The sequence below is a fragment of the Nestor notabilis genome, unplaced genomic scaffold (genome assembly GCF_000696875.1).
Source record: "Nestor notabilis isolate BGI_N333 unplaced genomic scaffold, ASM69687v1 scaffold5193, whole genome shotgun sequence".
Classification (NCBI taxonomy): domain Eukaryota; kingdom Metazoa; phylum Chordata; class Aves; order Psittaciformes; family Psittacidae; genus Nestor; species Nestor notabilis.
In genome coordinates this window covers 33283-45778 of record NW_009923156.1, presented here as the reverse complement: position 1 = coordinate 45778, position 12496 = coordinate 33283, and the positions used below count along the sequence as shown (strand labels likewise).

At 35.7% G+C, this 12496-nt stretch overlaps 1 protein-coding gene across 1 annotated transcript in view; it reads right to left on the bottom strand.

Moving 5' to 3' along the window:
• Window positions 1-736: 736 nt before the first annotated feature.
• LOC104403741 (collagen type IV alpha-3-binding protein) overlaps window positions 737-12496 on the bottom strand; it is a gene marked incomplete at both ends in the record, with an annotated part of 28756 nt that continues 16996 nt past the window's right edge. Inside the window, 4 exons of the mRNA XM_010011978.1 lie at window positions 737-894; window positions 6447-6530; window positions 7565-7703; window positions 8467-8574. Of these exons, the coding sequence (XP_010010280.1) occupies window positions 737-894; window positions 6447-6530; window positions 7565-7703; window positions 8467-8574 (489 nt within the window). The remainder of the gene's footprint in view (window positions 895-6446; window positions 6531-7564; window positions 7704-8466; window positions 8575-12496) is intronic.

Genomic DNA, 12496 nt, shown 5'->3' with positions numbered 1-12496 from the left:
ATCTTGAATGAATAACAAGAAAACAGCTAGAGGACTGCACAGGACACCAGCCAGTGATGGCATGATTCTAGAAATAAAAGCCTGAAGTACAGCCTAGACATGCCTCCAGCAAAAGACACTGGAGAGAGAAGACACTGCTCCTTTTTAAGTTGCTAGAGTCGTTGTGTAGGCTTAGCATGAACTATCACTGCCATTAGAATAACAGATATTCTAACATCATACTTGTAAAAAATTCAACTAGTCAGCATAAAACGTGACTTAATCTCTTTAGTCTCCTAAAGAAAAGTGAAATAATTGTATCTTAAAGAAATATTTAAAGTTAGAACTGTTTTTTCTCCTCAGTATTGTCAGCATCTTTTATCACAATTAAAAAAATCCGGAGATTTGCACATTTGTCTGCAAACATGGACAAATAGGTCTCTTTGAAGGCTGCAACATTGCACTTATTACTATGGAATACTGTCAGGTTCTCTACAGATATAAAAAAAAAACATACTACCTGAACAAGGGCTGGGAAAACAGACTATGATAAATAATGTTATTATACCACGAGTTAGGATGAGACTTTCATGTTTCATAGGTGTAAAAATTAAAGCACCTAAAACTAATAAATGCTGCACATAAAAATCAGAGCAATTCCTGGAATAAAATAAGTTATCAGCATACTTGAAATTTCAATTTTAATCTAAAGAAACTTTTTATTTTCCCAACAAAAGTAGAAGGAAAATTATCTTACCTTATCTAGCTTTTTTTGCCAGCTTTCTTCACATTTTACCATGAGTTCAATACAATGAGAGAGTGTAGCAAGGATTCCAGCAGTAGTTGCCTTGAAAGTTATAGCTTCCCCTTTAAAGTCTATGCCATTAATTCCTTTCGGTGTCACATGTGGAAACACTAAAAACAAACACGAACCATTCACTGACAGCTGCCTTCAACTCAAGCAAGCATTTTACATGTGTGCTTTATATTTCAACTGTCTGATGAAAACAGACTGCCTAGAAACGTAACAAAAATAAAAATTTATAGTAATTTCAGCTATCCACAGGATAATGAAAGAGATTCAAAAGGAGGAACACATCCCCTCAGCTTCATCTTGCTATACCGTGTTTCAAGTCTGCTTGTAATGCTCGATTACTCTGCACTCTGCAAATCACGCGGGTGGAGGGAGTGGTAATACATCGTAACAATAGCAGTTTGACAGCTTGAAGGGGTGCCTAATTAACAAAGAGCAACCTTAAAACTTATCTGATACACCACTAAGAAAGGAACAATTTCAAAATGCAGTCAAACCCAAAATGTAACATTCAAGGTTGCTTTAAACAGGTAATTACAGATTTAAAAACATCAAAGTAAAAAGATACAAGATAAAAGTATCAAATATGTTGAATTATCCAAGTACTGTGGGTTTTGCAGTTCCAACAACTACTTCATGCTGTCAACCAAGCCATCTGTTGCTAAGGCTATTTAAACAAGTCATTTAAAACTTGTGACAAAAAAAGTACCTATTATATGTCAAACTCGTACGTAGGTTGACATAATAACAAATCTAACACTACACATTAATGCCAGAAAATATTAGAAAGCAGAAGTAAGATTCATGCTGAAGCTGACTGAGCCTGCAAGTTAAAGTAACTCCTGCTATGCCACAGGGCAAGCTAATGGCTTATGACTTCGAGGGATATCACTTTCCTCCCCCCCTGCCAGCATGCCAATTTGTCAGCATGCCCCTGTAATGGTTTAAAAAGTACAAATAAATATTTGTGTAAGTTTATCCAGTATGTCTGCAAAGGCAAAGCAGAGCTTTCAAGCAGTTCAGTTCTTGTAGGGAAGGGAAGTGCAATTGCTGTTTTCTAATGGTAGAGCCCTGCATCTTCACTTCGGGAACAGCAAGCAATTGTCACATAGTCTAAAGCAATGGTTTAGGTCTCTAAAGGTTTTATATAACTTCCTTTCAGAAGGAATTGAACTAATTTTTAAACAGATGATTACAGACTACAAACTGCTTCAAACACCTCAAGAAGCATACATACTGTGGTAGAACACAGCTTATTTTTTGTTTCATGTCAATCAAGAGTACTCCCTGAAAGGTAAAGATGATGGGGCTGGAGAAAAAAAGTAAAGTCAGAGAAAGAAAAATCTGTTCAGAAACAATAATGAGCAGAGCAGCTCTCCCTCCTCCTAACAGCTGCAGAGGGAACACGGAGGAGGCTGAGACTGAAAGTGGTATAAGCTGGCAAGGAGGTGATGCAGTGGATTCTCTGAGAATAATGAAAATAACCCAGGGGTTTCACCCATAACAATTCATGACTGAAAAACAGTTTATACTAATAATTTGTCCCGTTGGTGTAGACTCTGTTCACATGCAGGTTTACCAGCACAGCTATATGCTTTAGACACGATTTTTCTCTTTTAATTATGGAACATGCTAAAGATACTGAAGAAACTACCACTAGCTGCAACACTGCAAGATCATTTCAGAAATCTCTGGGGTAGATTATAAGGGAGATGCAGCAATGCAGACTCATTTCCTGAAAAAAAGCCAGCTTTTATTCCTGGGTATCTTCACGTCTCAGCTACCGGTCATCCATACAGTTTCAGTCATGTGTTGCAAGTCATTCGTTAATGACTACTCTCAGAGTAGCCCTGATACATGTGGTGTTTGCAGTTTTAAAATTAGCGTACACAGTTCCTTTCAGCCATTATAACTCTGGGTAAAAATGAACTTGTTGCAGGAAGATGCAAAACCTGTTTCTTTGAAGAGATGGTCACTTAAGAAATTCCTTACAACGGATAGTATTTTGATTCATTCCCAATCACAGGAGACATCTTCCCAGATAACATACCAGAAGATGACCTCAAGCCTTACCTGGGTAACATTTGAAGCTGTATTTGTCTTCAGATGTTGTATTTGGAGAGCCTGAGTATCTTTTCTGTTCCTTTTTTAAACCTTTTTTTTCATGTCAACTACAAATCGCTTTAAAATGAAATCTCTCACCAGGAGATCCATATGGTTCAAGGTAAAGACTAATCGGAGAGTGTTCCTAACACTGCAACTGCTTTTCTAACTTGATGATCAAGCTGCATGCAGCCAACTGAAAAAAAGCAGCAGGATGATTTTCCTCCTACTTTAATTTCAATTTCAACATCTTCCAAGTGGTTCCTTTATAATTATCCTGTCTTTTAAGCATTTTGCTTTATTTCTGATTCATTTTCTCTTGCCTTTCACATTGCAGATTCTTCATACAATGCTTCAGCCTTTAATAGGTCTTTAGCCCTTCTCTCCTACACCTCTGTATCTGTTAAGATAGCTCAGTTTTCCCTTCTTGCTCCTAAGATTGTCTGTAACGCTTTCCCAGATGTCCCAAACATCTTGTGTTTGTTCCAATCTGTTTTCATATGAATCAGAAAATTATTTTAAACACAGTAAGTAGAAAGAAGTTCCTTTATATTTTCCATTTTATGCCACCTTAACATCTTATGTCACTGAACTAATTCTAAGTGAAAAAGAAACATTCAGGTGCATGACCCATTTATTGATACCTACTGTTGTTGATCTTCTTGGATAAAGTAGGATCAATATGCGTAGTTGTCCTCTAAGAACAAGCCCATTATTGGTGAATGTTCCTCCTCCATTCAAAGCATAAAAATCCAGCATAAATCCTACCGTGTTTTACATCAAATTTCCATCCTTAAACCTCTGTACCATTTTCATCATTATAGTTGCAGCACAAAAACACCTTCCATATTCAAAAAGGTTCCTTACGTCAGTTTCACCTGCTCTTCCTACTCTTACATAATCTAAATCCAAATACGTTCATTTTACTGAGCAGATGGACAGGAACACTTCCTGATCAAGATCCCAGCAGGTAAATATGCATCAGCCAGACTTTCACTTGGTGTTTTATACATTCTTTAGTTACTAATTTTTTTCACTCTTCCTAGCTCTTTACTCAAACATCCTAGAGAACACAGAGAAGAAAAAGCCTCCCTGTCCAAAATTTCTTCAAAGCAGTACACAATTCTCTGTAGTCATGTTAACTTCCTCCTCCCACCCAGGGAAGGTGCAGAAGGGAACAAATTTCAGAAGACAATGTGAATACGGTCCCTCAAGTCAGTCTTAAATTTTATGATGTGAGCACTAGATTGGTTGCACTGGTGGTTTGGACAGCAGGCTCAAATACTCCTTATAATACTAGGCTACACAAGAGGTTGAACCCAGGCTTCTCGCTTCCTGGAGTACTGACTGCAGAACAGCCCCCAGAATAAACAGGCAACCACCACTCCTCATCTACAGTTAAAAGATTGTTTCAGTCCTTTCAGGACTGTATAAAGACTTCAAGAATGGAACCTGAAATCTGAGAAACCAAAGAATCTTAACAACTGCTCTGAGGCTAAGCTTTAGAAAGGGGTGAAGTTTACGATAAATGTTTCATTATCGGTTAGTCTGAGTAATTTTCTAACCAATACATGGGCATGGCTGTCTCAATATGGAACATCTACTTTCCCCAGTTGATAAGAATCACTTATGAGTCCACTTTAGGGCAGAGACTCTTAATTTTTCATTTCTATTCAAGCTTTGCAGCACTCAGCTACTAAATATTTAATGGGTCTAGCCCTTAGAAATCAAACTAAGGAACAGAAAAACTAAATGGAGATAAAGCTTTTCATAGAAGTAATTGAAGGAAAGTAAATTTAATAGAATAGGGAATCAGAATAACTGGAATTAGAAGTTATGCAAAGAGCAAGGGGTTGCAGAAATTATTTTCTGTAGTGAGTCATAGTAAGTGAGTTTATATACATGTACTCATAACACAGCAATTTCTTAGCATGTAAGTTCCCAAAGACATGATACAGAACTTTTAATGAGGAATAAAGATATCACTTAAAACTCCTGTTAAATTCCTGATGATAAAAATAAAGAAGTTACTTATTTGCCATTTAAATACCTTAAGATGACCAAATCTACTAAAAATATACTTTCCTAATGACATTTCCCATATCCTATGTGTACATATAGAAGTACACGAGAAAAATGTAGGTATGATGTTCTAAAGGTAAATTAAGCTGAAACTTCTACATTATCCTACAAAAAATAAAATTGACAAAGACATCTTTTTCAAAATGAATCATGCAGTAAAATTAAATTATCACTTAGCTTTTTTTTTTTTTAAAGAAGGATCTTTGTTTCATGAGATTTGTCCTGACTTAACAGTCCTCAAAAACGTACACTTGTATATACACAGAAGGGATAGTGGAACTGGACTTGCTTAGAGGTGAGCATTGCAAGATTACTTACCTTTGGTGATAAAAGGTAAGAAAGATTTATTCAAAACTTGAGTTATATGCTACTTAACCTTTGAAATCAGCATTAAAATTAATTCTCAGCAGAGGAAGCTCGGGATGTAATTGAAAAAAATCTACTCATATGATGAATTTTAGAAGTATCCTGAAAGCTCCTTCCATTTCCTTTCCTCGTAACAGTTTTGGCTATACTCTAGAAAAAGCACTTAAATACAACGCAGAAAGATGTAACAGGCAGACGACAGACAATTAAAAAGAAAACAGGAGACACAGAAAAGGCTTATTTTGCCCACGTAACTTCCAGGTTCTTGATTAAAGTGTTTACATTTTTCAAAATGCTTTTAAGGAAGTACTTCAGGAGATTCTATCAGATTTGAAACTGGAGGTAATTCAACTTCAAAGTTTTGTGAATCGAAATCTAAGAAATATCTTAGGACTAACTGAATTGTCAACATCTACACAGTGTAAAAGCTGAAATATTTTGTTTGGGAAACAAAAAAAATAGGCCAATGAGAATGCAAATAGATTTTAAGTGCCAGACCGAAAGTACCAGATTTCTAGCCCAGCAAGAACTGCATGAATCCTTCACATTTGCTGCATGTATGCAGTGAGTACAATAATGAGATCATTTAAGATAACTGAAATCAGAATTCTGTTAATGATAACGGAAAATACAGTAAAAAAAGTGCTAATATTATAACGAATGAGAATTGGTAACAGTGTTGACTTTATCACTACACACCCATAGAACTTGGAAAACCCATACTGGGACTGGAAAAGCATTGTGCTCCACCACACTCCTAAAGTGGTAACACTTGTAAGAAAAACTGCAGTAACCTGTCGCAAATATCAGCTCCCAATATCTGAATGATGAAGCTCTTTCATCAGAATTTTGCAGTGAATATGGCTTTGGACACAGATTAGCAAATTCCAAGCTTACATTAGTATTTGTATGAATTAAGTGTAACTCAGAGGCATAAGAAGCACCTAATGAACAGTAACATGAGTAAGAACTTGCTGTCACATACATCTGAATAGCTACTTTTGCCATTTTCTGCCTAGAAAAGAGCATACATACCAATCACGTATCAGGGTTACCATACCATTCATATGAATTTTCAGTGAAAAAGCTGGGACAGACTTACATTTTTCCTTACTGCTGTTACTGTTATGTACAAAATCACCATCAGAACGCACTGCAGGGAAATCATCTTCATCATCTTCTACCACTAAATTGGAGAGAGAATGTTATGGGAATGAGAAACCTTTTCAATTCTTTGTGTGCAAGAAAGAATTAAGATCATCTTTGTGGCTAAACAGCATGTAAGCTTTCTTTCTGCAACAAGAGTCATGAATCACACCCACACACCTCCCCCGCTTTGTTTTTTTGGTGTGGTTTTGGTTGTTTTGGTTTTTTGTTTTGTTTTGTTTACTTTGGTGGAGGGTTTCATTACTGGTTTAGTTTGGTATTTTTTGATGCAAGTCTACTATCAACATTACTGTCAGAAACCATAAAGAGACTAACATTTGCTCAGTGTTGAAGTTTAGCACCCAATTCTACAGTAAGAACAACAATATCTTGGTGCTACAACTGAATAAGCAGGGAGCTACAATTCAGCAACTATACTCTTCTACACTAGAAAGTTTGCAAAGAAGTAGAATTGTACATCTACTGTTTTCTTACTACCAAAAGTTTCAAGCTGCCAGACCAAACCCAGGAATTGATATGAATCCCCAGGAGTGCACTTGGATACAACAAGCTGTGCTCTGAAAAAATCAATTCAGAAATATGCAGACATCCACACCTGAGTCTACAAGGGCCTGATACACTCAGTGCTCTAGTTTCAACCACTACATCTTATGAGGATTCATTATGGCAGCCCCTTTGCCTTTTTAAAGAATGTATTGTTTCTATCAAAACTAATAGCCTATATTTTTTTCAAAATAAAAAATAAGAGGCACAGTGATAAACTAACTTGAATTCATCTTACAAGAGTAAACAGTTACTGTTCTGTAACATCACTAAGCACATTTCTTTTGTACTATTGACAGCTACAGTTTAAGTTAAGCAGGTTCTTATAGGAATTTAGCTTCTGAAGTGAAAACTTTTTATGCAGAACTATTTATGATCGACTCCTATAATAAAGAGTAATTTTAAGAGATTTTGTTTATATGGTATCGAATGCTACAGTAACTATTTTAATGGCTATTACTGTGTAAAAAGCTAAATTCTATGGAAATACGTGTCTTCTGTTAGTTTTACCTTTATCCCTCTGGAGTTCATCTTTGGAAACTGCGTCTGCACAGTCATCAAAGTATTTCTGTAAAGTATCAACTTGTCTACACAAGATGTCTCTAAATGTTTCCATTTCTGCAAGCTTCTCACGTAAGCTATGGCCCTTCTGAAAATACAAGAGAAAAACGACTAAAATGCTTCTGAACACCCAGTAATAGTCCAACACATTAAAAAAATTCTATTTCTGCAGCTGTGAAGAACAAATTCAAGTACAGCTATGAAATACTATTAATGTCAGAAGGGTGTAAGAAATTGCATACAAGCATTTTGTCCACTGGTCTCATTGTTAATTCTTGACTGCCTATGCTACTTTAGAGCATTCAACAAAAGCTTATTAAAAATGTGATCTTGCATGCTATTAACTTTATGCCTATTTGCCCGAAAAACAGTAACCTCTAGTTTAAGATCTTTGATCTACCTTCATTCCCCTTTCTCATGTTGCTCCTCTTCTGCTCTCCAGAAGTACAGCCCATCGAGGCTCATGTTAAATATTTATGTGCATGAGATAAGGAAAGCCGTAATTTTTCAACTGGTATCACCCAAATATATTAAGTCACAGAATCAGCATTCCTTTACATTTAGAGGCCTTGCTATTCTGTGGAATAAACTAGGAAAGGTTATAAATGCTTTGAGAGGCTTGATTTCCTTGCCACTGGAAGGTGACACCATAATTTAAAAAGGACAACTGTACAGAGGCATGAGAGAGCTTCCTGCACAATTGGTTCATCATATGATGAAATACTAACACTTCCAGTAAACAAAATATTTTGTATTTTTTCTATAGCTGTGTGGCAGTCTGCACATAAGTTACTCCTTTTTCAGTTGTGTGTTACTTACGCACCAATACCAACAAAACTTTGTTCACTAACCTTGAACGAAGAGGTGGATGTTGCAGAGTATCCACTTGCTCCAGAAACAAGAGACACCATGGAGCCATGGCGTCGTAAGCTTGACTCTGATCCATAGCCAGATTCAGTCTAAAAAAAACAAAAAAAAAAAAAAAAAAAAAACCAAAAAAACCACCAAAACCAGACATGAAACTAGAGTGCTGAGGCTTTTAATAAAAAGGAAATCATGAAAGCAAGATTAATGTCATCGTCTCTGAAACCCATCCATTTGTTTCTTGTCAGGAAGATACAGGGGCTTAATAACTCAAATTGTGCCTGCATTTTTAAGGTATTGATGCAGCATCCATAAAGTTACTATGAATCTATTATCATAATGATTTGTGAAAAATTAGTTATGTATAACCTATTATAAACTCCCAAAAGAACAAGGCAATATATATTTAAGGGGTAAAAAAAAAGGGATAATGTGCCATTATTTTGGCTTACGTAACCCCTACCACCAATTTTTACACATCATTCAAAACCTGAAGTATTCTGCAATTAATCAGGAGTTTAACATGGTTCGGTTTGAAGACAATCATTCTCAGTCAATCCTTCCAATCATTCAAATAGTGCAATTTTATTTTTAAAGGCAACAAAATAGAGATCATAGATAACCAGACAATTACTGCTAACAAGATTTTTTTTTGCTTGTTCCAAGCTCATTTTGCAAAACTCTTTCTACCAGACTGAAAAAAATTTTTTGAATATCAGTTCAAGTGTGAAACAGTATACCTGGCTTTGGTAATGTATCTGCAATATTGAACCACATATTGAACTACAATGCAATTCAATGCAAAGATTATGCCTTAATTCACTGGGTTGTAATTTTAAGTGTAACAGAAATCAAATAATTAAGATTTGATTGGGGTTTTTTTGCAAATATGCAAGTAAAGACTTTTAGCTTTTTTAATGGACTTTATATCCCACAAAGGCTTGGCAAGTAAAAATGAATTTGCTAAAGGAATAAACAGCTTTTTTAAAGGACAAATGTGAGTTTTGGGCATAAAGTTATTTTGTTTCAGAAGTGTTTAATGAGAATAAATCTCAAAAGAGCATTTTGTAAGAGTCACACAACACATTGAAGCATGAAACATTCTTCATTTCTTTTAGTATTTCCTCTATATGTAAATCTAAAAAACTTCTGGTATACTGATAATTCAGTGTTTATTTAATCAAATGCCCAAATATTCAGATGGCTCTGAATGTGCTTTTACTACTCAGTTTGACAGGATTCATTCTATTCTCTGAAAGTTATACACACCAGAAAGAAGGTAAACTTTCATTTCAATAGGATTTGATTAATAAACAGATCATTTTTAAAATGTAGCAAAAATACCCACTGCATAGAAGTCAGAGCACTTTAACAAAGACAAGCAAATGTCTTCTGTTTGCTTTCTTTAGGCGAGAAAGACATGCCTATGCAAAACCTGGATTTAAGTTTAGGAAGTGAAATCTCTAAATTTATCTAGTTATTTAATCAAAGTCACATCTTAGTAGTAGCACTCTAAAACTTAAGGAATAGATGTAATCTTAGAAGTAGAGAATCTAGTGATTTATGTTCTACATTTGAACTAAATAATTTTCTCCCCATATTACCCAAGCAGTCAATGCTAGTGAATTTAATTTAAAATAAAAACTTAGAGTGAAATAAAAAAAGTTTCTTTCCATATCAATTTTTTAAGGTACCTTTTCAGCAATATCTTCATTTGATTGTCATTTATGCTTCTGATTAATAATTCCACTGAACATTTTATCCATACTTCAGGATTGTATACAAGATAGCATATACAGCTATGAGCTGTATACAGGTATCAACTTGCAAATGCTACCAATAAAACGGTACTACATAAAAAGCATTTAGGCAATTTTAACTATTTGCAACCAAGAAAGAAATTCAGCAGGCAGAGGAGCAGACCAAACAGCACACAACATGAATCCAAAGTATGTGCATTTACACATCACATTCACAAAACTGCCTAAGATAATTATGTTTTAATAGCTGGGGGTGGGGGAGAGAGGGGAGAGAGGAGAAAGAGCTGTATGGGGATGATATGAAAATTACATCAAGCATACTTATTTGTCAGAAGAAACAGAAGTATTCCTTTACAACTGATACAGAGACAAGCCATTCAGCAGACATATGCAAGCAGCTTAACATAAACAACAGATGCATGCATCATGCAAAGCCCCACCATTCTACTACCGCAACATCTAAAGGAGAGCAGGTCACTGCTGCATTTATGTCTTGCAAAGCAGATCATTAACTATTCACTGCAGAAATACTCAATTACATTAAAAGAAATGTTGACACAAGCTTCTTCTGTTTATGCAATTTTTAATTTCCCAAGATAAAAATTGGAAAAGTAGGTAGAGTCCACATGATAGAAGCTAACAGTCTCTGCTTGAAAACAAAACAGCTTGCAGAAGTTGTATCGATTCATACCATCAAACACTAATGCTAATTTAGTATGCTCAGTATAGATGCAGTTCTTTGAAATTCCATGCATACATCATAGCTTCAAAGCTACACTAAAACTGGCATTTGTTAGTACATTGCAACACCTTCAGCTTTCTAAGGCGGTGCAAAAAAATCCATTAATCCTTTCATTATGATAGACAAGAGGAAAGAGCCACATGATCCAGAGCTTCATGTGATTCTTTACTGGAGCAGATGCTGGTATCAGCAACAAGGCAGTAAGTCAGAAAAGCTGCTTTCAGTAAGTGTTTGCAGAATCATATTGCAGACCTCCATCATGGTTCACACTGATCTGCCAGCTAAGGATTTCCTAAAGTGGGTCAACAATATCCTCAAGTAAAACACAGACTGACTCACAGCAAAGCTCCCCCACTTTAAAAAAAAAAAAAAAAAAATCACATAAAGCAGATTATTCTCACATGTCTTCAAGGAATTTTTTCGATTATGTCTCAACCTAGCGCCTGTGAAGCACTTTAATGTAATGTTTGTCAAGCAAGGCAGATATTTTCAGTTAGCACTATAAATTATTTAGTATTTTACATAACACAAGCAGCAGGCAGCTCCTCCCTCTCAGGCATATGGCTTACCCCAGGGGGTGGTGAAACAGACATTAGGATACAGTGACTGTAATATTGTTCTCTGCAGTATTTGTGAAAAATCATACTCAAACAACCAAGATATCAAACCGCAGTATCTTATAAAAAACAAAAATGTACAAAAAAAGAAAAAATGCAAAACTAAAGTCCTGGAAGGTACTATGAAAGACTTAGTAGAGACTAAGCAGACAAGTTTCGTAAGACATCTATGTTCCATGAATGATTTTTACACTTGCTGTAAATGCTTCAACATATACTTGAAGAAAGAAAGGTTACTGCTAGGATGAGCCAAGGAAGGGATGGCTGTAGACAGCAAGACCACCACAGACACTATGGGTACTGCAGTTCAGAATCCACTTCTGAGGATTAAAGTTAGATTAAATTAACATGTTTCTGTAGGCTTGATTTTTCAATTGCTCCATAGCCACTGACAATGGAAGTTTAAGGTTTTAAAAATGACAAGGTAGTTGTTAGCAAAAAGGCAGAGATGAGAATTTAATAATCCAGACCACAGAAGCTGGATGATTTCCCTGCCTACAGTAGTGCAGGAAAAGAAAAAACCTTGTAATAACTTTCTTTGCAACTGCAAAAGCAGGTAAAGAAATAAAGACATACTTTTCCTCCAACAGTGATACATGTTGCAATTCCACAATAAACAAGCATACTATGTGCACAGGAGGAAAAAAATCCCCACAGGAATTAAAAGTTGAAAAATAAATATAATAGATAGCTGAAGCACTATATAGCACTATAGCCCTAAGATTACTGTAACTGCCATGCTCACTTGTCCAAGCTAAGTAACAATTACCTTTTGGGTCTTTACTTCTCTGCTCTATGTACTCTTGGCAAACCACCATGTGTTGCCTGCAAACAGTAAACCTCTAACAGCTGCATGAGCTAAAGTGGTACACAGGCAGATAAATCCTGGAGCTATATA